The sequence below is a fragment of the Oryx dammah genome, unplaced genomic scaffold, assembly GCF_014754425.2.
Source record: "Oryx dammah isolate SB20612 unplaced genomic scaffold, SCBI_Odam_1.1 HiC_scaffold_5, whole genome shotgun sequence".
Taxonomy (NCBI): Eukaryota; Metazoa; Chordata; class Mammalia; order Artiodactyla; family Bovidae; genus Oryx; species Oryx dammah.
In genome coordinates, this window is record NW_024070189.1 from 29,106,681 (window position 1) to 29,133,421 (window position 26,741).

General features: G+C 45.3%; 1 protein-coding gene across 1 annotated transcript; it reads right to left on the reverse strand.

The window, feature by feature from the left end:
• Positions 1 to 820: 820 nt before the first annotated feature.
• On the reverse strand, positions 821 to 26,419 carry CKMT2 (creatine kinase, mitochondrial 2). Its single transcript, XM_040239440.1, has 10 exons — positions 26,243 to 26,419; positions 15,843 to 16,014; positions 14,334 to 14,532; positions 12,397 to 12,492; positions 11,723 to 11,944; positions 10,015 to 10,100; positions 8,837 to 8,960; positions 6,043 to 6,177; positions 4,521 to 4,646; positions 821 to 1,085 (listed from the first exon to the last, which is right to left on the reverse strand). Exons 2-10 carry the CDS (start codon positions 15,992 to 15,994, stop codon positions 966 to 968), a joined length of 1,260 nt encoding a protein of 419 aa, XP_040095374.1. The 5' UTR covers positions 15,995 to 16,014; positions 26,243 to 26,419; the 3' UTR covers positions 821 to 965.
• Between the last annotated feature and the right edge of the window lie 322 nt (positions 26,420 to 26,741).

A 26,741-nucleotide genomic window follows, 5' to 3' on the forward strand; every position in this document is an offset into this window, starting at 1 on the left:
AACAAGATTCGAGAGATAAGTATCTGCATGCTGAGGGAAGAAGTCAGCTATCGAATTATACTAAGTATGTTTTCAGTGTTTGAGACATCAAATTTTGGATTGCTTTTGAGAGATCGAATGTACAAATAGACAATGGCCAGACTATCTGTGCAAACAGAACTCTGACTCACAATCTTTGCAGCAACCAATTCAAGAAGCCAGACTGCAATCTCTGAAGCCATCAGCTTTGAGACTGGGCTTGGTCAGTGATTTCCAGTTCCCCTCATTTTTGCCCCTGCTTCCAATTCAGGACCAGCCAGAGAAAGCCAAATAATACTTTCCAAACCACTTACTTAGGATATCCCGCTTCTAGTTAGTCTGCCTCCAATCTCCCGAGGCCTACCACTCAGAGCACACCTGAGAACACCCTTGTTTTTCACCAGAAAGCTTTCCTATGCCTGCCTTTGAGTTTTTGCCAAATTTAAGTAGGCGAAGGTGGCTGACTCCCTTGCTACAGCAAGCCCTGCATAAATAGCCTCTATTTGTCCTCATCTATATAGTCTTTATTTCAAGAGAAATGAATCTCCTCTCACTCTACTTACCAGAAAACTGATTACATTCGTTCCTCATTTTCCAATGGTGTCTGTAGAGATTTGCTAAAAGTTTAGCATCTAGATGGTTGGAGGTTTTTTAGATTTGTGTGAAGTGGTCTTACAAATATGAGATTTATCATTGTCCTAAAATATTTTTACTGCCTGCCACTTGTAATTGGATGTGTTTACCCATCTTAATAGCATCAAAAAAAAAAAAAAAAAAAACCAAATCAGGAAAACACACCAAAGATAATAAGGAGAGTTTTATTGTAAAGATAGACAGGACCTATAATTTTTATATTTTTCCAAGTCTACAAAAACTCTCAGAGTAGAAATTTCTTTATGTCTGTCATACCAGCAGACAGATTATTTATAAATCAGGGAAAGGAAAGTTCACTTCCTGCCAAACTGAGGTAGAGGAGGTGGCACCTTAATATCCTGGCCTCTCTCCAGCTTCTTCTCACAATCCACCAGGTAATTGACTCCATCGATGACTATCTGAACGAGCTCAACCTTTGACAGTGAAAGAGATGAAAGATTAATTTGTACAGAAGACACATGCAAGGCTTTGATCAAAAGGAACAACACTGGGACACATGAGAACCTTCCCTGTTAGATGGACTGTATAACAATTTCTTCTCATTGTTTCCCTAAAGTTTTGTGGAAAGAGAGGTATCTGACAGCTAGCAGGGATATTACAGGGTTACTCTCGATCTTTCTGTCCTTAACATAAGGTTACTACTTTGTGTGTGAGAACTTTTTAAAAAATATGAAAACCATTAGTTTGCATTTCAGACATTTCTTCCCCATCAATCTCTGCTAAAAAATGACAGGAACAGGAACGTCGCTCAGTCGTGTCCGACTCTTTGCGACCCCATGGACTGTAGCCAACCAGGCTCCTCTGTCCATGGGATTTTCCAGGCAATAGTACTGGAGTGGATTGCCATTTCCTTCTCCAGCGGATCTTCCTGACCCAGGGATCAAACCTGGGTCTCCCACATTGTAGACAGTTGCTTTACCATCTGAGCCACAAGGGAAGTCCAATCAATCTCTGCTAAAAAATGACAGTTTGTCTTAAAGTCTGTCTATGCAGTGACATCCTCATGATATTCTCTGACCCAGATCTAAATTCTGACTTGCCACTAAGCTACCTGAGTACCAAACATGCTATAGTTCAGATATTATCATTTACACAGTGAACGGCTTTCTGAACAATATTTCAACTCAAATGTTTGGCAATTAAAGAATGTTTGCACTGTACCAGGCTAGTTTGTTACTTAAGGAAACTACGTGAATTACATTAAGATATACTTTTTTAAAAATCCCTGCTTAAAATAAGTTAGAATTTTCATTTACAAATAACTGGTTTTCTTAAACTAGAGTACATTTACCTATGATTTTTCCCCTGGGAATCACCTCTCAAACAAATTTCTTACACTGCTCCTAAAAAAACCCAACTAAGGTAGTAAGTAATTACTATTTAGTTCCAAACATCACTAAAATACATGATATAACTCAAGAATGCCCAGCAATAATGGAGGAGATGGTTAAGTGTTACAGCTGAACATATTTTAGGCATGATGGAGTCTAGTGTCCTCCCCACTTCTTTTCATGCAGAGGGAAATGGAAGCTCTAAGAAAGGGTTGGGTCAAAAAGTTAGTCATTACTAATTAAAAAAAAAAACACTTATTTTTTCTACTTATCCAACTGACCCATTCCATTGTTGATGAGGATGTGGTGAGGGGTCATTCACTGCCAGTGGAACTCTCTTGGTATAAATCTTCTGGTAGGAAACTGGTCATAAGTAAGGGACTCTCATATTTAACCCAAGAATCCCCTTTCTAGAAATATATCCTAACTAAATAATCATAGTTGTGATCAGAGTTATACATAGAGATGGTCAAACATAATATCAAATAATCAGAGAGACATTAAATAGATATTTATTAGACATTAAATAGATATCTATTAAATAGATATCTATCAAATAGATATCAAGTAGCTATTTAATACTGTGGAAAAATGCTCATGTTGAAAATTAGATTGGGGAAAAGCTGTTTTATATTCAACATATGTAATAATACTAAATTTAGTAAAAAAAATTTTTTGAATAATTGTAAGAATGGAAGGCAATTTAGAATAATGTTCACAATGGTTAACAGGGTTGTTAGGTTAAATAAGTGGATTTAAAAAAAAAAAACACTTTTGGGAATATTTCTAATTCCTATAAAAGATCACTTACTAAATCATAGGTGTTTTTTAATGATGACCACCTAGCTTTCCAGTAATTAAAATTAAGTTTTAATATTAGAGGCAAACAGGGCTAGGGCCTAGATTTTCTTTATTATTCACTGCTGCTGCTGCTGCTGCTAAGTCGCTTCAGTCATGTCCGACTCTGTGTGACCCCAGAGACGGCAGCCCACCAGGCTCCCCCGTCCCTGGGATTCTCCAGGCAAGAACACTGGAGTGGGTTGCCATTTCCTTCTCCAATGCATGAAAGTGAAAAGTGAAAGTGAAGTCGCTCAGTCGTGTCCGACTCCTAGCGACCCCATGGACTGCAGCCTACCAGGCTCCTCTGTCCATGAGATATTCCAGGCAAGAATACTGGAGTGGGGTGCCATTGCCTTCTCCGTTATTACTCACTACATCATACGTTATTTAGCTAATTTCAGAAGGTGTGGTATTTATAGCTGCTTCTTCCTCAAGTACTTTACCAGAGCTGGTAGCATGCAGGCTGATTTCATCGTTTTGTTTTCTCCCTTCCTTCCCTCAGTTTGCTGGTAGGAATACCAACTAGCAATGAAATACACAAAAGATGGCAAGAAAGAAGAAAGAGCACCAATGATCCATGGGTTTAACAACCAGCCACTGAGTTATTGAGTTGTATATTGTTGTTGAGTTGTTAAGTCATGTCCGACTCTTTGCAACCCCACAGGCTGCAGCATACCAGGCTTCCCTGCCCCTCACTATCTTCCAGAGTTTGCTTAAACTTATGTCCATTGAGTCAGTGATGCCACTGAGTTGTGTAAGAGCCTTTTAGTTAGTGATGGGCACAGTATGTTAAGGGCTTCCCAGGTGGCGCTAGTGGTAAAGAACCTGCCTGCCAGTGAAGGAGATGTAAGAGACGTGGGTTCTATCACTGGGTAGGGAAGATCCTCTGGAGAAGGAAATGGCAACCCACTCCAGTATTCTTGCCTAGAGAATCCCACGGACAGAGGAGTCACTGGAGTGACTTAGCAAGCACACACAATATGTTCAATGAGATAAACTGGGAGGAATTACTGAGATCTGGATTTGCTTAGGATTCTGCTACATGTTCATTAGGTGTGCTCTTTGTGCTTTTTCTCACGCATCACTCCAGGCCTACCTATAGTTTATGAATCTCATTAATCCTTTATATTCACAGAATCCTAAGGGCCATCTGCTGAGTACAGTCTTACACATATCTGGTGCATACCTTATTTGCCATCTTGAGCCCTAAATACAAAATTTTACAAACTATCAAGTAGCTAAAAATACCCAAGTGAAGATGATAGCATGTGATCTTCATCAAAAGAAATTCAGAATCAAGAGAAAAATCCACTATTTCACTCCACTCAGAGAGAGCACATGTGTTCTCTGACAGTGATAAGACTGCTGTCCTTTAGCAAAACAGAGCTCCTGCCACTCACGATTGCTGGAATAGCTCTGGGGGCAGGCTGGTGACAGCAGTCCCACTGTGAATTCCTTCACTTGTCTGTACATTCTCAGATCCCATGGTTCTTACCTTTATGCAGTGCTTTCCCATGGAGGACAAGCGCTACAGAATGAAATGCTAACATGAGCCAGGACTCAATGGGCCTGGAGGAGGTCTTGAATTTTGTGAATAAGGAAGGGCTGTTGAGGTTACTTCTTTTCCTCTTAGGCTGATTTTGTTAGCTCATTTTTGGAAAGTGAGAGAAATGTTACCTCCGATCGGCCGATTCGATCTATGTTGGAAATGTCATACACGTCTGCTACCGCTGCAGTGTCCACACCACCGGTGCCCCGCTTCTGGAGTCTCAGGTTCTCCAGGATCTTAGAAAACCGTGGATCCTGGGACGAAGGAGAATATTTGGTGTCATAAGAGGCAAAACTGATTCATCATCCTTGGCACATGTAGAAAAGATGCAAAATGAGAAGTAATAACAGTTCATATTTAGTAGGCAGATATTTGGGCTTCCCAGGTGGCTCAATGGGTAAATAATCCTCCTGGACTGCAGGAGATGCAGGTTTGATCCCTGGGTCGACACGATCCCCTGGAGGAGAGCATGGCAACCCACACCAGTATTCTTGCCTGAGTAATCCAAAGGACAAGAGGAGCCTGGCAGGCTACAGTCTATAGTGTTTCAGAGTAAGACATGACTGAAGCGACCAAGCACCCCTGCACAAACACAAACATATACTTACTATGTACCAGGGCCCTGTGCTGGAACTTTTACAACTTATAATAATCCCATGAAGAAGGTATTATTTTTACCCCTATTTCACAGATGAGGAAACTAAGCCTCAGAGAAATTAACTTGCCTAAAAGTAGAACATAGCTAGAAGGTAGCAGAGCTGTTATTAACTTCTATACCCCTATTTTGGTATCCAGATATCTGTTGGTGAGTTTATTGTTCATCTTTATAACAGTTGTTATTGATATTGATATAATTAAAATCAAGACATTAAGACACATCAAATAATTTTCTTAGAATTAGAATTTTGAATAATATTATCATACTTTGGGAGGGGGCAAAATCACATTTTCTAAACTTGTTTTAAAGTATTTGATTCACTTGGTGTGCTATAACAGAGAAACCCCCAGGTGCCCATCAGAAACCATTTTCCTATCTTAACAGGTGAGCTGAGGAAGTAAGCACTGTCTAGGTTCTTGCTAATGAAACAAGCAGAAGTGACAAGTGCCACTGGCAGGCCTAGACCTTAGATCTTCACACGGACACAGTGGCATGCTCTCTCGCCTTCCCACAAACTGAACATGAGGTCTGACTGTGACCACGCCTTAAGGCAGTGGTGCTGCAAGTGTAGTTCCCTGACCAATAGCATCGGCATCACCTGGAGACTTGTGAGAAATGCAAATTCTATATTCGGGGTTTTCACAACCCTCCAGATGATTCTGCTGCAGGTTCAAGCCTGAGAACCTCTGAACTAGAAGAGAGGAGATGGAAGGCTGGCCAGGCAGCAGAGAAGCTTGCCTGTCCATCTATACTTGTGATAGGATGGAGGATTTAAACTTCCTAAAGTCACATCCCATTCTTACAGCCCCTTAACCTCTTATCCTATGGACACAAATGTTGTTTCAAGCAAACAACCTTTTCTTGTCATTTTTTTTCATCGGTCAGAAAGTGAATGTTAAGGAATGCACTGGGACATTTCCTCCTCCACAAAGCAGCCCCAGGTAAGCTCATCCTGGTGGAACCCAATAGGACCACAGGCTACGTGACAGTACCTTGCTGAGCTTTGGGATCCTGACGTGGACACCAGCTCGCAATCCCGTGCCAAGGTTCGAAGGGCAGGTCAGAATGTACCCCAGGCGCTCATTCCACATGAACTCCCAGCCTCGCTCTTGGATTAAGCGTTCCACCTACAACAGGGAGCAAATGATGAAGTTGTCAGAGAGCCATTCACCCAGCACGCCCCCAGTACCAGGGAGAGGTGTGCGTACTGTAAGTTTGCCATGAATAAAACTTAGGTAAATTATTGTACTACTTCTATATTTGGAAAGGGAAAGTAAAACTAACTGCAGTTCTTTTAAAGTTATTTTTAATACTTTTATTTTAATAATTTTTTAAATAATTATTTTAATAATTTATTTTTTCGTGGGTCTTCATTGCTGCAAGGGCTTTTCTCCAGTTGTGCTAAGTGGGGGCCATGCTCTAGTTGCGGCATGTGGCCTTCTCATTGCAGCGGCTTCTCCTGTGGCAGAGCACAGGCTCTAGGGCACTCAGGCTTCCATAGTTTCACGTGGGCTCACTAGTTGCAGCTCCCAGGCTCTGGAGCACTGGCTCAATAGTTGTGGCACATGGGCTTTGTTCCCCCTCGGCATGTGGGATCTTCCCGGGTCAGGGATCAGACTCATGTCTCCTGCTTTGGCAGGCGGATTCTTTACCACTGAGCCGCCAGGGAAGCCCAATCTTTTTTTATTGAATGAAACATTCTTTAAGTTCTATCATGCTTTACAATTTTCAAAAGTTTCACACATGTGATTTCATATATTCTCATATATATTTTTCCTCCTACCCTTCTATTACCCCTCCCCCATCCCCTCTCCCTGCTGGTAACCACTAGTTTGTTCCCTATAGCAGTAAGTCTTCTTTTTTCTGTTTTATTCATTAGTTAGTCGTACTTTTTAGATTCCATATATAAGTGAGATCATAACAGTATTTGTCTTTCTCTGTCTGATATTTCACTTAGTATAATGCCATCCAAGTCTGTCCATGTTGCTGCAAATGATAACATTTCAATCCTTTATTCTATAGCACTTCATTAATAGAAAATTAAACCTCTTCTATCACCATATCAAAATGGTCCAATTAAATTAGATGAACCATGTAAAGCACTGAACACAGTACCTAGGACATCAGTTCAGTTCATTCGCTCAGTCGTTTCCAACTTTTTGTGACCCCATAAATCACAGCACGCCAGGCCTCTGTCCATCACCAACTCCCGGAGTTCACTCAAACTCATGTCCATCAAGTCAGTGATGCCATCCAGCCATCTCATCCTCTGTCGTCCCCTTCTCCTCCTGCCCCCAATCCCTCCCAGCATCAGAGTCTTTTCCAATGAGTCAGCTCTTCGCATGAGGTGGCCAAAGTATTGGAGTTTCAGCTTTAACATCAGTCCTTCCAATGAACACCCAGGACTGATCGCCTTTAGAATGGACTGGTTGGATCTCCTTGCAGTCCAAGGGACTCTCAAGAGTCTTCTCCAACACCACAGTTCAAAAGCATCAATTCTTCAGCACTCAGCTTTCTTCACAGTCCAACTCTCACATCCATACATGACCACTGGAAAAACCATAGCCTTGACTAGATGGACCTCTGTTGGCAAAGTAATATCTCTGCTTTTGAACATGCTATCTAGGTTGGTCATAACTTTTCTTCCAAGGAGTAAGTGTCTTTTAATTTCATGGCTGCAATCACCATCTGCAGTGATTTTGGAGCCCAGAAAAATAAAGTCTGACACTGTTTCCACTGTTTCCCCATCTATTTCCCATGAAGTGATGGGACCAGATGTCATGGTCTTAGTTTTCTGAATGGTGAGCTTTAAGCCAACTTTTTCACTCTCTTTCACTTTCATCAAGAGGCTTTTTAGTTCCTCTTCACTTTCTGCCATAAGGGTGGTGTCATCTGCATATCTGAGGTTATTGATATTTCTCCCGGCAATCTTGATTCCAGCTTGTGCTTCTTTCAGCCCAGCATTTCCCATGATGTACTTTGCATGTAAGTTAAATAAGCAGGGTGACAATATACAGCCTTGGTGTACTCCTTTTCCTATTTGGAACCAGTCTGTTGTTCCATGTCCAGTTCTAACTGTTGCTTCCTGACCTGCATATAGGTTTGCTAAACAATAAATGTCAGTTGCTATTATTTTTTCATATGGGCATTGTAGGAGAATATAGTAATTCTCAGCAAGTAAGGCTGTGGTCATGTTGTTTTTGTTGTTTAATCACTAAGTCGTGTCTGACTCTGAGACTCCATGGACTGCAGCACTCCAGGCTTCCCTGTCCTTCACTATCTCCTGGAGCTTGCTCAAACTCATGTTCTTTGTGTCGATGATGCCATCCATCCATCTCATCTTCTGTCACCCCCTTCTCCTCCTGCCCTCAATCATTCCCAGCATCAGGGTCTTTTCCAACGAGTCGGCTCTTTGCATCAGGTAGTTAAAGTACTGGAGCTTCAACTTCAGCATCAGTCCTTCCAATGACTATTCAGGGTTGATTTCCTTTAGGATCGCCTGGTTACATATGAACATAGATGCATTCTATACTGTTTCTATGCTTAGAACAGCCAAGAGCTCTGTTAAAGCAATCAGAAAATAGCTAATGATCCAGACTTCTCTAAACCATCCTGCACTGGGGCAAGAAGCATGGGAGCTTGCTGGAAGCCGCACCCCAAAAGAGTGCCACAATCCCTAAAAAAATTAGCCCTGTCTTAGAAGTCACCACAGTACTTTCTTTCAAGAATGAAAAATATAGAGATTTTATTTTAGTGAATATTCAGAGTTCTCTGATGACATCTTACCTCTTTAAGTCCACGACAGAATCGCTCAAATACTCTTTTCATATTGCCTCCTTTCTCCATAGAGATTACTCTGGTGTGGTCTTCCTCATTAATCCAGATGAGAAATGTCTTGTCATAATTATGCCTAATGAAGTGAGAAATACGGTGTTGAGTGTTAATTACATTTGTTTCAACACATGAAAATTCCTATTACCTCTGTAGCTTGATTGCTTCATTTCACCTTACTCATTGCCTTAGATGGTCCTAATGTCTTCACTGTGCCCGCACAAGTACTGCAAAATAATGTTACCCTGACAGAATGAAGAGTAACACCAACTCCAACCCTCCTGTCATGTTTTTGCCAAACAAGAACATAATCTCCCTCATTCCTCAGATTAGGGTGACAATAATTTAGCCATGATAACTTTCAGCTTTGTTGCTAACAAGAGTGTTCTGTCTCCTAATAGATTCAACCAAAACCGTATGGCACTTAATAAAAGATTCTACCTGCAGCTCAGCAGCAGCATGTTTGGGATACAGATTTCACATATTTGCTGTATAGATCCTGCCTATGCATCTACACTGAACAGTTGCTCCCCAACACTTTGATCTGGGCTCCTGCTGGTAGTGCCGTCATAACTACCAAGGAACAAGAATCAAAGTTGCCTGAGGACTGTTGGCCGAGCTAAAATATGTGTACACTCATAGCCACTCTTCCTTGTAGGATTTTGCTTAAATCCTCAATATTTATTTTTCATTTTCTGCTTTTCTGTTTTAATGGCATGTACACCTGTGGTGGATTCATGTCAATCTATGCCAAAACCAATACAGAATTGTAAAGTAAAAATTAAAAATAAATAAATAAATTAAAAAATTAAAAAAAAAAATGGCATGAAACAGAGATTCTCTAAAGTCCAATAATATGAAGCTATTTTTTTCTTACAATTTTTTTCATGCATAATTCATGCAAACCAGCTAGCATTCCTGCACATCTTAGAAACATTACTATACTTATATATTAAACACACACACACACACACCAATTTCTAAGTACTCTATCTTCTCCATTTCTAAGTACTCTATCTTCTCAAGCCAGGCATGCTGTCAAGAGCAGGTCACAGCAACTTCAGGTTAGGACAAACAGTGATCTGAAGGAGAACACTGCACACACTGCCACTGTGAAAATGCTCAGTCCATACCAGATTCCCCGGGCGTCTGGCCAGTCACGGGCCATCCCAGCACAAGTTAGTAAAGGGGATACTGGCTTATCAAATAGAAAGTGGTCCTGCAGGCCAAAAGGGACAAAGCAAAAAGATGACACTAGTGAGATCAGACATGATGGCAAGTGCCAGGTGGTCAATTTCCAACTCACTAATAATGGCTGAGGTCTCTCAGGCAGTGTTTCTCAGTGTTGGCTGCTCACTATAATAATCAGAGAGCTTAAAAAATTCTAATGCCCAGTTCCCATCTCTCAGAGATTCTTATTATTGGCTATGGCCTGGACATTGGTATTTTCTAGTGTACAGCTAAGGTTGAAAACCACTGGCTTAACCCAGATGGTAATCCTTAATGGAGTGTGTCTATCCAGCCAGCACCAACCCCATGCAATGGCAGAGTGGGCAGTGAGCAAAGGGGTGCTGTCCCAAGAAGTGTTCCACATAGTTGCATTCTCCATGTTTCTAATGTTGTAGGTTTACTTATTCTTATTATCCTTTTCATTACAAACTACTCAAGATGTAAAATAATGATCTGTAAATAAAAATAGTCACCATTTATCTAATGCTCACTCAGTGCCAGGCTCTATGCTGTACACTTTTATTTCCTTTAATCTTCACAACAACACTCTGAAGTAAATGTAATTGTTCTATGTGATAGGAAAAGAAAACTGAGGCTCAGATAAAACAACCTATCACACAGCTAGGAAATGGCAAAATCTAGATGCAAACCTAGACCTGTCTGACTCCCAAGTACGCCTCTAACAACAATATACCACCAGTGTCCAGAGACTGGCATTTTTCTTGCTTGTGTGGACATAGTAAAAATATGAATGTGGATACCATATATTCCAATATGATCACACTGAAGTCAGAAATCAAGAGGACACGGGAAGGGGAGTCCTTCTACAGTCTCTAAGTGGAAGAGCTGGGACAGGTTTAGGGACTGTTATTGCCCAGGAAACAGCGTGGCCTTTAAGCTGGAAACCAGAAGCAGCTACTTGAGGCCGAGGAGGAGTTGTTCTGTAACAGGACAAATGGAGAGAACCAGGAGACTGAGGCCTCTAGACCATCAGTTGGCCGGGCTCGTTTGGAAATAGGGCATCTTTTCTGGTACTGCATCTTCTGAAATGACAGAAAATTTGTTTCTCATTTTCCTTGGAGTTTAAAGTTACTTGTGGAAATGCCAGGCCAAAAAAAGGGACTTGGGTTTGTCTCCATGGCTTTGGTCTCCTGAGACCAAAGCAATGGAGAGCCTGGGGAGGCAGCAGGAATCTCAGAGGCGGGCTCTGGTGTGAGGCAGGTTTGGGGGCAGGCCTTCGACCTGGATGATTCCCCTTCCAGATGTTCTGGGCTTTCTGGATTTGAGTGTGGCCACGGAGACACAGGCAGCATTTTCCACGCCCAATTGTTCCGATTTATCAACAAGCCAGGGGATCCTCCATCCACCCCCATCCACCAATCCCAGCCCACCCTATGGTTTCCTCTGCAGACTTCATTCAGAGACCATCTCCACTTTTGACCTAAACTTTTAAGGCCTGCTCTTTCTGCCTTAGACTGACCGGGTTGAAACGCCAGCAAGCTCCCAACCAGGGGCAGGTCCTGGGCTCCAGGGAGGCCACACGGCAGCCACTCAGGGCCCTCTCGGCATTGCCCCGCCCCTGGAAGCCCGGGTGGTTCAGGGGCCACTCACATCGATGAGCCGCTGCTGGTCCTGCTCCGTCATCTCGGACAGCTTGTAGTAGCGCCCGGCCAGGTCCCCCTTGAGGCCCTCCAGTGCCGTGATGGCCACGTTCTCCACCTCCCTCCGCTCGGCCCGGCTGCAGGCTGGCGGCAGGCTCAGCCCGCGGATGCTGCGGCCTGTGCGGACCCGAGACGACAGCACGTAGCGCTCGTCGAACTGCCCCTGGGTGATCTGCCGAGCAGAGCGCGGGGTCACTGCGGGGCTGCGGCCACAGTGGCCTCCACCCCGCCGACCAGGGGACCCCCGGGCACAGAGCACGTGTGCATGCTGGAGCCATCCTGCTACTCTGCGGGCAGGGGTCTCAGAAGTCAACAGAGGAGCTACTTCACAGGGCGCCCTGTGCAGTCCTTTACCCCGGCTAGATTTGGGGTGAAAAAAGGAATTGTTTCAGGAAAGGCTGAAGGTTTTCAGTGACCACCACTAACCTGGTGGTAGGAGGCAAGGAAAACTGACTTTGGCTATTTCCTGACGGTCTCAGTGGCCCTCCAGGGAGCATGGCGTGGGAAGGCCATCACAGAGCTTTCAAGGGCAGCTGGACCCAGGGACCCTTCTCTCTCCTGCTCCTAGTCTTGGGTTCTGGAGTGCCAGCTTCATGGGAGGGTACGGAGGTGGCTGGAGCCTACCTTGGATGCATCCAAATCCGTGGGGTGCTTCATCACCCTGGGGTCATAGCCATTGTGCCTCAGCTTGATGACAGGGTCAAAAAGGTCGGCAAACACCTGCAGGAGGGAAAAGGCTCCTGTTTCCTTTGGAAAGGACCAAGGAGGTTCATCTACTTTAATTGGTTCATCATTTGCTCCTTTTTATCTTAAGCGCCAAGCCAAAGGTGATGCCCTCCTTCTCTGAAATTCTCAGTGCAACCATGCAGGAAATAGGTGTGAGACTGGATTGATGGCTAATCATAATAGTAGTAGTAGCAGTTGTTGTTCAGCCACTAAGCTGTGTTTGACTCTTTGGAACCCATGGGCTGTTTCCTGCCAGGCTCCCCTGTCCATAGCGATTTCCAGCAAGAATACTGAGTGGGTTGCCATGATCTCTTCTGGGGGATCTTCCCAGATCAGGGATCGAACCTGTGTCTCTTGCATTGGCAGGTGGATTCTTTACCACTGAGCCACCCAGGTAGTCCAATAGTAGTAGTAGGCAAATGCCAGAGGAAACCTCTCTGAGGCACACTGCCCCTTGGGTGAGGGCAGAGATACAGATCTCTGTCATGGTAATCTCTTCCCTAGTGATTCTGCCAAGTTTGCTACCATCAGATGAAGCAAGAAAATTTTGTGTTCAAGAATTTGAAGGATAAAATAAGCTGCTAGATCAGAAGCTAAGCAGTTTTGTGGTCAAAACTGGTTCTACAGTTTAAGTAACACAATACATTTGTAGAAAAGTAGCTGCATAGAAAGAAAAGTGTACAACAGCAATTAAGGCAAAGCAGGGACCCCTTACCCTTTGAGGACCTTCCCACCCAAACTAACTCGAGCAGAATCTATTTTTTAAAAAACCATAAATTTCTGGGAACATCCTTTAGGTAAAATGAGGATAAGTCAAACAGAGCAGCCTGCAGCCTCTGGGAGCTGTAGGATGTCCATCTAGGAGTCAGCGCCAGTCTGGGACTCTGGGAGCTCAGAGCTGGGCTGCTGCTCTTGAGTCAGCTGCCCATCTAGCCTATTCACGACGGCCCCCTCACTCCCCTTGACAGCTGCCTTCCCAAGGAACCGCCTTCCGCTCCCTGCAACAGAAGGTGCAAAGGAGGCAGACCTGAGGGAGACGGGCTGGAGGTATCTGCCATGACATAGAAGTTGCACTAGTGGCCGAGCTCCAGAACAGTGGACCATCCTGGGCTTCTGCCCCTAGAGTGAGGATGCGGATCATGGGATTTCTTCAGGAGACTTGGTGTGTGTGTGCTAAGTCACTTCAGTCACGTCTGACTCTTTGTGACCCCATGGACTGTAGCCTGCCAGGCTCCTCTGTCCATGGGATTCTCCAGGCAAGAATACTGGAGTGGGTTGCCATAGCCTCCTCCAGGGGACTTTCCTGATCCAGGGATCTAACCCCTGTCCTCCTTCGTCTCCAGTACTGGCAGACATGTTCTTTACCACTAGCGCCACCTGGGAAACACCAAGAGACTTAATGATTCACTAAGACTACAGTGGACTGTCATCAGTAATTCCCAAACTGAACACCCACGGAACCATCCTCTCCCCTCAATAAAATTCAGCCACAAACATATCATCTCCTAAAGCCTCACTGGTGAATACACATCACCGATACAATGAAACAACAAAAAATTAAAAGATTTTATTTTTTCTGTACCAGTTCATCCCCTTGACAAGCTCAGAGAACTGAGTCATGCAACTCTTTCCTCTATGGGGAGGATACTAGAGCAGTTGCAAAGGAAGCCTTGTGCCTGGGAAGAATAGACCTCGTTGTTCCAGAAAGCACTGCAGGTGTTCTGCTCAAGTTGGCTCCCCTTTATGGGAACCTGTTCTGAGAATGCAGCCCCACAGAGGGAACCCAAAGCACCCACCCAACACACACACTGTGGAAGCGGCAGCTGCGAGTTTACCTCATAGGACTCCTCGTCACCAGCCACCATGCCCACGGTCTTTATGAAGGGGTGGCCAGGGTTGTCCACTCCGGTCTGGATACACTGGTCCAGGGTATAGCCGTTGGGCGTCACCTTGTTGCGGAGCTTGGCATAGATGGCCGGTGTCAGGCACTCGGCCATGCAGTTGTTGTGTTTGCGCAGGTCAGGGTAGTCTGCACTGTCCGTGGAGGAGAGAGTTCAGTGAGCAGCCCCGGCGGGCACGGGGCCTATACAAGAGCTTTGTTTCTGACCAGGCTCTCTTCAGCCAGAGGGCAGAGGGAAACTGGCTAGGTCATGATTCAAGAAAGCCAGAGTTTAAAAACATACGTTCCTGAACTGCCAAAGAAATGGACCTAGCCCCGCCTAAAGAGGTTTATGATGCTGGCTGTGGGAGCCCATAGACTGTAACCTATGTTTATATAAAGAGGAAATAGCATGAAGATAATTAAGAAAGAAACTAAAATCATATGCAGGCTTTTTTTTAAAAAAACCCAGAAGTTTTGGTAAATTATAACAGTCACTTTTTGACCCCTTAGGTCTGTGATAGAGAAGCTAAAATCCCTGCAGGCGTAACTGCACAGAAATTCATTTATTTATCTGTCCTCTATGATGCAAACTCTACGACTATCTGCTATGCTGAGCTCAGTGCTTGCCTATAGACACAGGCATTCAGTGAATATCTGTTAAACTAATACATAGGAAAAAATCAAATGGAGGTGCAATCTTACCCTGGGATATGCACCGACTGAACAATAGGGAATTCAGGACCACCACAAGCATTCTTACCTCAGGAATTCCTGAGGTACCTGGCAGGTGCCAGCAATTTCCTCAGAGATCCTGATTCCCACAAAAGCCAAGTAAGTATTTCTGAGAAACCCCTCAGGTTTTCCTTATGTCTTCGTGCACACCTGCCTATACGGAATCCCTTCAAGTCAACTCTACCTAGTGTGAGACCTCTCGGCCAGGGTAAAGTCCCCAGGGCGGAGAATACACTCCGTCTCCATGCCACTTCTCTAATTCCCTCTGCAAGTCCCTTTAAAGCTGATACTTCAAATCACTGCTATCACATCACATTTTCCAGAAGGCAGTACAGCACGTGTGAGGCACAGGTCTGGAATCAAGGACCCTAGATTCATATCTGGGTATACCAGCTGCGTGAACTCAGGCACTACTTACTTTTCCGAAGCCTCCGTTTCATCACAGAGAGATGTTAAGAGGAATAAAACACTTTGTGTAAAGTTCTCATCACACCTAGACACGTTCAACAAAGGTTCGGTCTTGTTATTACCATCCCACTAGACCTCACGCTCGGGGCAGGAATGATGACACTACACTTCCTTGAGTTCACCACAGGTCACTGTGCATCACAAGTCAAACTGATTTACTCATCCTCAGAGACCAAAGGAGGGGCCCTTGCTGACAGTTTCAGCAGGGGAAAGCGTATTTCTGGCTGGCATTTGGCGTCATTTTAAAGCCAAGAGGACTTACCTTGGTGGGAATAGTTTGTGTTGCTCCCGGGCCGCAGCACACACGTTCTGCTTATTCAGCAGGTACCCCGTGGTCAGGGCACCAGTGCCCAAGGTAGCAAATAACAGAGAGGCATTGCGGCCAGTCAGCAACTTTGAGAAGGTACTGGCCATCCTTCCTCTTGGATGAGTGTCTGGAAAGCAGAGAAGCTGAGGATTATTTTATACATATATATTTAAAAGAATTTTTTGGCTGTGTGTGTTATATTGCTTGCAGGATCTTAGTTCCCTGACCAGGGATCAAACCTGGGCCTCCACAGTGAAAGCACCAAATCTTAACCATTGGGCCTCCAGGGAACTCCTGAGAAGCTAAAGACCAGACAGCCTCACAGGATGGCCCTGAACCACAGTATAGAGATCAACAGGGGAGAGAAAAAAACTGCAGGAGACTTAGCCTCTGTTTTGTTTCATTTTTTTCTTTCTCCCTCTTTTCCCCACCCTCCTCACACTGCTTGGAAAAATCTGGTTAGTTTTAGATGTAGAGAATGTCAAACTGCTTGAAGTCCATGTCATTTTCTCCACCAATATAATATCAAGGGGAAAAATGGAGGCTTTCCACATCTGGCGGCTTGACAGACCATGTGCTCTTTGGGCTCTGCCACTACACAACTAGACCCTGAACAGAGTGGCATGCTGGGCTTATGAGAGATAGAGGAAGCTCTTACCGAACAAGGCTCATTTTGCCCAACACACAGGAATCCAAAGTGCTGAAACACTAAGGTTTGCAGCAACCCTTAGGAGGGTTTATTCACAAGGCAGCCATGGAAGAAGACGGGAGAAAAAACTCACAAATTTACCTCCTGGAAGGTAAAGGGCGTGGAGTATTTGTGGGATAACAAAGAAGCATGGCGCTCTGAAGTATAGAGTGCGTGGGGAGTGTGCAGAAAGGTGATTGGGAAAAGGTGTGGTAATTGACATTTAGCACAGGTGTAATTAGGCTACCTCTGTAGGGTCTGAGGGTGGAGTTTCCAGCCCTGCGCTGTCAAAAGGTCACTGAGCTTGGACACTCATGCATGCCCAGTTTTGAGGTCAGTGGTCCTTACAGTCTTAACCAGCTCAGCTCGAACTAGACACAGCTGAGTCCATGTTCCTGGAAAATAACTTGGGCAAACACCTTATTGTTTAGGCCAGAAAGTGCATGGTGGACTCACAAGCCTTAAATCGACCTTGACTGGTGAAGGCTGCTGCTGCTAAGTCGCTTCAGTCGTGTCCGACTCTGTGTGACCCCATAGACGGCAGCCCACCAGGCTCTGCCATCCCTGGGATTCTCCAGGCAAGAACACTGGAGTGGGTTGCCATTGCCTATTGGTGAAGGCAGGTGAAATCAATTTCACTAATCATTATGCACAGTTTCAAAGTCTCTGAGGACCACTCTCCTACTTCACTTACCCCAAGTGAGTTGGTGTCAGAGCTCAGGGTAACAAGCCAGGAGATTTGGGTTATCTTGAGTATGGATGTCCATTTGCACACTAAGATCAGGCTATCAGCAAGGAAAGGGCAAGCTGAGTCTAAGACTCTCCAGCTGAACTAGGACCCTTGAGAGGGGCTAAAGTGGTCCAAGATCAGGAGTCCTCCAGCAAAAGCACACTTAAATGCTCTCTGAGGAAGGTATTTTCAGTTTAGGCCTTACTTCCTATAGATGAAGATCAAGCCATAACAAGCTCTCAAAGATCACTAAGCACACAAGGAGGTACTATGAATGGGAATCAACAGAATAAAGGGCCACAGATTTAGACCTCCAATGACTGTAATTCAGTCCAATGACTGAAGATACTGTAATTTCCAGACAAGAATGTAGATTATCTCTATATAAAATGTTTAAAGAAATGATGAGCAATCAACAGGAAACTACTAAGAATGATCAACCTGATCTGAAAGAGAACCAGAATGAACTACGGATAATAATACAGCTGAAGACAGAATAAATGAATTGGAAGATCTATCATAATAAATTATCCAGAATGTTGTGCAGGAAAATAAGAAAATGGAAAATATGAGACATAAGAGATATAAGGATAGAATGACAAGATCAAAGACACACCTAATGGAGACCTCAGAAGGGAGAATAGAGAAAACAGAGAAGCCATATTTGAAGAGAAATGACTGAGACTTTTCCAGGACTGATGAAAAACAAAAATCCACGATTCAAGAGGTATGACATAAACCAAGCAAAATTAAAATAATCCACACATACATGAATAATAGTTAACTGCAGATTACCAGCAACAAAGATATCCAAAGAAGTTAAAGAGAAAAGACAGTTCATCTATAAACAAAAAACATCAGCTGATTTTTCAACAGTGAATAATGGAAGACAGAGAAACAGTGTCTTTAAGGGGCTAGGAGATTATCAACCAGACTTGGGAATATAGTCAAAGTATCTTTCAAATCTGACAATGAAAAAGACAATTTAAGGTAAAGAGCAGATCAGTAACAAAGGAACTAGTAAAATGTATGCTTTAGAAAGTAGGAAATAGATAACAGATGGACAGACTGAGATGCAGATAAAGAACATGTATAAATCAAGATAAATATATAATATCATCAGGGATGAAAATCAGATTTCCTGTCTTCCACTCCCCAGAGATCAGCATGGATTAATTCAGAGCATCATCCAGGATGGGAGAGCTGTTTACCATGGGTTGATGAGTGGAAAACAATACAGCAGGCAATTCTTAGTATCCTGTCATTATATTGGTCTCTGTGATGCCCAAATGCAGGGTGGAATTTTTTCCCCTAGTGTTTAGATTATCAGGACCCTGCTATAGGATTCTCCAAGCATAGGTGCGTTGGATGGCTGCAAGGAGGCTCTTAAGAGTACGGTTACAAGATGAAAACCTAGGCTACCCTGAAGACGATAAACTCTCTAATAGGGTGAGGTCAGCATGGCTTTACACACAATTCTAGAAGTAGCCTTCTGCAGTTCACTTTCTTACCTGACTGAATTTTGAGAACTGGGATCGGTTCCCAGTTCCTATTTATTCTTCCATGATTGCCACCTAGAAGTCTTTACTTAACACCTTTTTGAGTAGCTCTAGGGAGAAATTTGAACATCTCACCTAAAGCATCAAAGTCCTTGAAAAAAAATTAGGGAGTTATTTTCCTATGTTAGCCCAGGAAATCAAATTATCAGACAGCCTTTCCCTTGTGCCATGTCTAAAAAGAATCCCCTCAATCCTAAAGACAACAGGAATTACTTTAGTAATCAGCAGGCAAAATAAATGGCCCATTTCTTGGAGTTTTTCCAGGGACTTGTAATGACCCAACATTCATCTGAACACATGTACTTCTTTGCTCCCTACTAGACTTTGGGCTGTTGTCCATCTCCTTCCAAGGGTAGGTCAGTGTTCCCCAAGGAACAACACCCATTCTTCCTGGCTTTTGTACACAGCAGATTACAACTTTGAAATCTGTTGTATCTGCTTCCACACCCTCCAATCTGCTTCCTAAGCAGAGAGGCAATACTTTTCTTCTCTGATTTAACCAATAGAACTCTCCAAAGTAAGGGAAGCATTGTCCAAGCTCTTTCCAGATTATATATAGGCCAAGACATACTCCCTAAGTAAACAAGAAGTGCATTTGTTTCTGAGTTTAGCTCAGATAGTTGATTTTTAGTTTTCTTTCCTTAGTTGGCTTTAGCACTGATACGTGTTCATATCAGCATGTTTGAGGAGATAAATCCAAAGAGGCAGAGTCAGGAGGAAGAGGAGGGGGTGGTGTCCATGTGTAACTCCACTGGTGGTCTTTAAAGGTCTTCTCCCTGTGAAGGTGATCTGCAGGTGGGTGTCTGATTCAAAATATTAATGTTTAAAATGTTATCCTATCCATATTTTAGTTTCTGTGTGTGCATGCTCAGTCACTAAGTTAGGTCTGACTCTTTGCAACTCCACTGAATGTAGCCCGTCAGATTCCTCTGTTCATGGAATTTTCCAGACAAGAATATTGGAGTGGCTGCCATTTTCTCCTCCAGGGGACCTTCCCAACCCAGGGATCATACCCGCTTCTCCCGTGTCTCCTGCATCGGCAGGTGACCTTTACCACTGAGCCACCTAATCAGCTATACTCTAATATAAAATAAAAAGTTTAAAAAAAAAAGATGAGGGAATTCAAAATCAGAGAAGTTAACTGACAGCCAACGGTCAGTTAAGGCAAATCACATGTACTGAGTTTAAATGAAAATCTTGTTTTTACTTATAAGGTTTAGTAACAATATCATAGTATGTTTGGATGGAGTCAACCTCTCCTCTCCAAGGAATGGAGCTGCCAGACAGTTCTTGCTGCCTCTGATTCCTCATGGTCTCTCAAGGATCCTGGATGGTTCTTCTCAATCAGGGTTTCCACCGAAGGCTTGACAGAAGATAATTATGGGGCCAAATTGCCATCCAGCCACACAGGCATCATTTTGGGCAGCTCTGAAGGGCAGTGCAATCAGAGGGTGGCCCTCAGGGCTTCGGCCACCCTCCAGGAACACTACTGACCACAGACTTCCAGAGGTCATCAGGCAGTAGGTCATGGCCACCGTGAACGATACTGACATGCCTGATGGAGGGAGGAGTCACAGCGGGCAGCAATGGAGGGAGAGGCAAGACTTGGTGATGAAAGGGTAAGGACAGGTATCTTTCTACTTATTTGTTTGATAAAATGTTAATGTTTAGATATCTAGTATGTGGCAGCTTTTACAGAGCTCATAGTCTCAGGGGAAAATTCTCAGGTAACACTTACTACATGTGGGAGCACATGGTTCCATTAGCTTTATGGTTATCCCCCATTAAATCCTCACAACAGAGGACGTTCTTATTATCCCCATGTTATAGATAAGCAAATGGAGGTGAAGAAAGGTAAAATCACTTGTCCAAAAGCACACAGTGTGTGAGTGGCAATGTAGGGATTCAGGACGAGTGGTCTGTTTTCACAGTCCTTGCTCTTAACCAGCACCCAACCTGGGCAACTACAAGTCATAGCGTCTGTGTTCTTCCAGGGGAACCAGAGCCCTGTGGGAGCCCCTGGGAGGGACTGGAACTGGCTCAGTTCATTCAGCTATCCTGTTTCAGGGAGCTGGTCTGGTATTAATCAGTCTGAGCTATTGTTTACCTCCAGCTGCTCTCGGACTGGCACTAGGACACAAACTACCAAAGATGAGACCAGCCATGATGCCCTGACACCACACACCCGTGTGCATAAACAGATGACCACAGAGGCCTGCTGCATTGCCTCTCTCTGGTCAGCTGCCTTCCAGCCATCCTCCAGGTGGGAGAACCGCCACTGCACTCAGCCCACACCACATTCAATCTACTTTGGAATACAGCAGAAAGAAAAGAGCCAGAAGAGCTGACTAGAGCCCCCGTTCTATGCCTTGGTGCAGGATCTTCTGGATGAGGACACAGACTCCTTGACTACTGTCACTCATCCAAATCTGGCTCTGGAGAGAATCTATAGAAGATAATTTCCTGAAATGTGGAGAGTAGAAGTCCAGTGGGACTGAGTCTGCCCAGGATGTATAGTGGCTGCCTGTCCCCAAAGGCCCAGAGAAAAGCCATGACTGGGAACAACCTTGATGGATTCCAGATTCCAGAACATTTGCAGCTACTAGCAACAAATCTGAATGAGGCCTGGCACTTATGAAGGGCTGAATATATGCACACATCTGTAACTATCACTTTGCTTCACTTGAGAGGTCTCCTCTAGGTGCTGCCCTCAGAATGTTTGAGAACATTTGGGGTGGGTTGCCATTCCCTTCTCCAGGTGGATCTTCCCAACTCAGGGATTGAACCCCAGTCTCCTGCACTGCAGGCAGAGTCTTTACCATCTGAAAAACCAGGGAAGCCCCATAGAAGGAGAGAGGCACAACGATATTTAGTGAAGCACTATGTGTAGTGGCATAAAAACCTAGAAGAACCTATCTATCAGAGGAAGAAGGATGGTATGAAATGTGATAAAAAGAGACAAAGGAATATTCCATGGCTATTAAAGAATCAGTTAAAAGTGCCTCCACTTTACCTAGATGCATGTCTATGCTCTATTCTTAGGTTAAAAGAGAAAAAAAAATCTCAAAGTAATGAATATGAATGGCTCCAATTTTATAACAATGATGTATCTATGTATGTATTTGCATATATTAGTATGAACATAAAGAAAAGTATTAAAGGTTACTCATCAAACTGCAAAAAGCATTACTTCAGAGCCACAGACTTGAAGTAGGCAGATTATTTTCTCTTAATAGAATTCTGTATTATTGCATCACTTGTAAAAACCAGCATAGATTGCCTTTATGATCAAAAATTAAATTTAAAACTAAAAGAAAAGTCAGCTGTGAAGTGTGTTAAAAAGTCACATTTTCAGACTCCATCTTTTGAACGAGTAGCAAGAATGGCACTGTCAACATGTCTATTATGTAAGCAGGCAATTCTCAGGCCCTGCTGGGTCTACGGAGCCTGCAAGTTGCCTACCTGAGCTTCAGCAACCCCCTCTATATAACGGACTCCTCCTTTATATACGATGAGACCCCTCCCAGAGCTGTTGTGAGGACTAAAGTGACAGGCTACAGTAGGCGCTGAGTAAATGCGAGTCTCTCCCCTCTAGTGACCTTAAGGCTAGGGACAGTTATTACTCTCTTCCCACAACCACCACTGGTTTTCCTAGCCAGCACTGGTCTGCCCCTTCTCTGAATGTTTGTTGACTTCAGTTTTACCATTCAAAGTGTTTCATCTAATTGCTTTATTCTGTAATCTCTCTGAGAACAAGCCTTGATTCCAGATGGAGCTCATCGTGTATGTTCAGATCCACGGATCATCCTTTGAAAACCAATGTCAGGGCTCACAACATCGATTTCCTCAGTTGGGTTTCCAAGTTCTTCTTCCAGACTCTGACCCTTTACCCAGGGCTTTCCTTCCACCTGGAAGGTCCTTTCCATTTCTGCGTGGCCACACCTTACTGTCATTTTTTCTAACCACCATTTACCAAATTCCCACCATGAGCCACGCATCATGCAAGAGACCCATACAAATGTTGTTCTCAGTCTTTAAAACAATCCTGGCAAGTAGGCATTATTTTGCAAATGGAGAAAACAGAGAGAGGTTAAGGGACCACACTTGATAAGGCTGGGATTTGAAACAGGCTTGTCTGGCTTGTCTCTGTCTCCTTGCAAACCACAGCACCTCACAGGCAGCACTGCACTGATCAGCAACTGGAGAGAAACCACCTCTGTGGTTCAGGACCTGGGAGCCACAGATCACTTCACTCAGGCCCCCAAGACAGTAGAAATGCACTTACCACAGAAGCTTCTAGACACGGGATTGTCACCTGAGAGCATGTGACTCCCCCAGCGTCCCAGAATATTAAAAGCCTGTCCTCAGGCTTCTGCTGAAGTGGCTGAGATGCCAGGTGCCACTTCACCCACCCCACTCTGATGCCAGGTGCCCAAAGCGCCTGCCAGGCATGCCGGGGATGCTGGGCCAGCCTGCCTTTCTCCGAGGAGACAGGGCATGGGGTTTTCTTCTCTCTCCTCCTCTCTCCTCCCCTCTCTCCTACAGAAGTAGGGACTGCAGGGACAAGGTGGGAGGCCGTCTCCAGCTCTCACCCCACAGAGGTCACCCGCCTCAGTTTCCCTAACTTGGAACACTTCATGACTCCTGAGTTGATTTTTACCATCAGGGCTACACTCTGGCCAAACTGCTGGGCTGCAAGCCAGTGAGATTTCTAAATGGGTGCAAGATCACAGCCAAAAAGCAATGGTGCTGTGGTTATATTCTTGTCCTCTCCACTAAAAAAACAAGAGCCACCACATTAAGCTCTTCTGTCATCATGCCCAAGAGCCCCCCACGTCTCAGGCAGGCGTACTGGGAGTCTGGGTCTGGTTTTGTCTGGTTCTGTCACATCCTAGGCTATGGATGGAACCCAGCCTTGAGTTCTGTTACTGCCTCAGTCTGACCTCCTGGTTGTCCTGAGTAACTGGAGGGAGATGCCATGGGTGCCATTCTGCTGACTCAGAGTTATTCCTGGGCCAGCTGTACCGGGCGCCTGTGTTTCAAGCTCCTTGGAGGGCAGTGGAAGGCCAGGGGTCGGACCACGTGTCAGTGTTCCCTCCAGAGAGAGTGACCCCAAAATAGAGGGCGTCCTTGAGGCTGGACTAGCTCCACAGAACACTCTGAACAAATTCTCCTGATGTCACTCGTGGCCAGCAGAGAGTGGCTGTCCCTTCCCAGCTCTAAGGGAGCAAAAGGTTCAAGTTACTTCTCCACCCCCGGATGTACTGGCACCCTAAGAGGCACCCTTGGGCATCTCCATTCTATTTAACAAGTAGAAAGTCATAAGCAGAGAAATCTATGGTCCTTCCCTGTAAAATAGAGGCCTTTCCTAGGCCTCTTGTTGATGAAGACATACAGCCATCACAAGCTCATTTCTCAAGGGTAAGTTGCTTTCAAGAAAATAGGAAGCTAGGAACCATCTAGTTCTTTGAAATGCTGTACAGGAATGGAAGCCTCCTTCCCTGCCCAAGGGAAGGAGCCCTGCGGCCTCCCAGGCAGCAGTGGGTGTGACCTCCAGCGGTCACCTTCAGATGGGCTCCCTGTGGGATTCCTGGCTCAGTGAGCAGGGACTCCCAGAATGCTGACGCAAGGTCCATGTGGGCCCCTCTGGGAAGGCAAATGGCTCCTGTTCTAGGCTGTGGCAGAGATGGAGTCCCAGAGCCTCCGAGCCAGGGGCAAAGTCTGTCTCAGAACCAGTCCTCCTCCTGCCTTGGAACATGCAGGACGCTCCATTCCTTCTCCTGTCCCCGACCCCAAGTTTCCCGGACCTTCCTCAGCCTCCCCTTTAGGAAAACTGACCTGGCCCCTGGTCCATGCTGTAAGGGTAGATTTGCTCAGGAAGCTGGCAGAGTCTGTGGGTGTATACGGTGCTCGTGCCCTTTGCTGGAACAGTGCCTTAACCCACAGAAGGTTTGAGGGAGGCGGCTGGAAAAGGTGCCCACAAAAGTAGAAGAGGAAAGGGAGGGCTCACACAGCCTAATAACCCCCAGAGCCAGCTTGGGAGGCTCAGGAAGCCCCTTGCCAAGTTCTGCTGGCGGCCGTGTTCTTCTATCTGAGCACAGGGGTAACTGACCAAGGACACAACCTCTGACATAGAGGCAGCGGGATGGCTGCAGACAGGAAGCGCGGCACTTCTGGAAACAACACACCGGGTGAATGCGCGAAGCCGGTCATGAGGCCACTGCCTGCCACCTCTGCTGATTCCACCTGACCCTGTGGGGCAGGGTGTCTCAGAGTCAGGGCAACGGTCAGGGAAGGTCTCGGGGCAGCGCTCAGCAGGGCCAGAGGGCTTTGCCTCATTCTGGTGAATGTCACTCTCCACACCCAGCAGAGATGTCACCTACCCAAGGGACAAAAACAGGGCTGACAGTAACCCAACCAAGCAAGCAAACAACAGCCCTTTGCCAGAGATGAAACACATGTAGGCCACCTCTGTAGCATTTTTACCTCCAGTGGAGGGGTTGGGGTGGTGCAAATAGTTACTTGGGTTTTAATTACTTATTCATTTTATTTAATTGTTTTAATTACTTTAAGTTATTTTAACTATTTTGTTTAAATTTTATTTTATTTAAATGATTTTAAATAAAATTTAAAATATTTTAAAAATATTTTAATTGCTTTATTTAAATATCTAAATTATTTAATTATTTTAGAGTAAGAGTAAAGTCGCTCAGTCGTGTCCGACTCTTTGCGATCCCATGGACTGCAGCCTACCAAACCTCTCCCTCCATGGGACTCTCATTTTAAATGTTATTTAATTATTAATTTATTAATGGGGTAGAGATTTTAAAAATAGTTCTCTAGCAATAATATTAACTAGTTTAAATCAGGTCTAGCTCCGGGGCCGATCTGTAATTAGCTCCTTTCCAGGGCTTCAAGGTGTCCATTTTTCAGTTAGTTTTTCGCAAGTCACTGGTCCGCATCTCTTCTGATGCTGCGGAGGAAGCCATCCCTCAGACTAACGAGTTTCTACAGATTACGAGGGAAAGAAAGGTGAAAGTTAACAGTCCCCAACTCTGTGGCACTTAGTTTTTCCATCAAGAAAAAGTCCTGCTTCACTATCAAACACAAGCACCGCAAGCAGGGTGCTGACAGGGTGCCAGCCCCCCGCACGCAACTGGCCCACGGAATGGTCACCTGCGCCTGGGTGCGGAGCGGCTCAATCAAGGATAGACGCGCTGCCGGCTCTTCTCAAGAGTTACCACGAATTCCTCACACAGGAGCATCGCCCAGACCCCGGCCCACAGCCCTGGGTCCACCGCTCATAAGGCCCCTACCCTTGCTCTAGCAATGACCCCAGTTTTGGAGGAATAAAGCCGGGTCTCACAGCCACACTGACCTTGGAGCCGAAGCCTCCTGCGTCCCGCCGCTCGCGAACAGCCAAGGACTGTAAGGTGGGGGCGGGGCCGGCCTTGAAAGGGCTCCTGAGAGGGGCGGGGCGGGGCCGGAAGGGTGGGGCGAGGCCGGAGGGGCAGGGCGGGGCCGGCCTTGAAGGGGGCTCCTGAGAGGGATGGGGCGGGGCCGGAAGGGAGGGGCGGGGCCGGAGGGGCGGGGCGGGGCCGGCTGTGAAAGGGCTCCGGCGTGGGGGGGGGCGCCGCTGGGTGGGCCGCCAGTGGCAGGGGGTGGTCTCTGTCCTCTTTCTAGCGCTTGGCTTCTCTCTGAAATGTTTCCCTGCTCCAAGTCCAGTCCTGTAGGCTGTCTCTCCCAGGGCTCTGCGAGGGCTTCCTGGGCCCGCACCCCGCTAACTGGCTGCCCAGACCTGCAGGCTCCTGCGTTGGGAGTGGGAGGACCGCGGGAAAACTGCTGCACCTATTTGGGAATTTGTTCCTATCTTCCCT

What these genes read in the sequence shown, in the direction of transcription:
- CKMT2 (XM_040239440.1), bottom strand. Translation starts at nt 15,994, where the DNA reads ATGGCCAGTACCTTCTCAAAGTTGCTGACTGGCCGCAATGCCTCTCTG. An exon ending in CGGATTTGGATGCATCCAAG is followed by an intron (nt 11,945 to 12,396) that starts GTAGGCTCCAGC and finishes TCTGCTCGGCAG; the next exon opens with ATCACCCAGGGGCAGTTCGA. An exon ending in ATCGAATCGGCCGATCGGAG is followed by an intron (nt 1,086 to 4,520) that starts GTAACATTTCTC and finishes TCACTGTCAAAG; the next exon opens with GTTGAGCTCGTTCAGATAGT.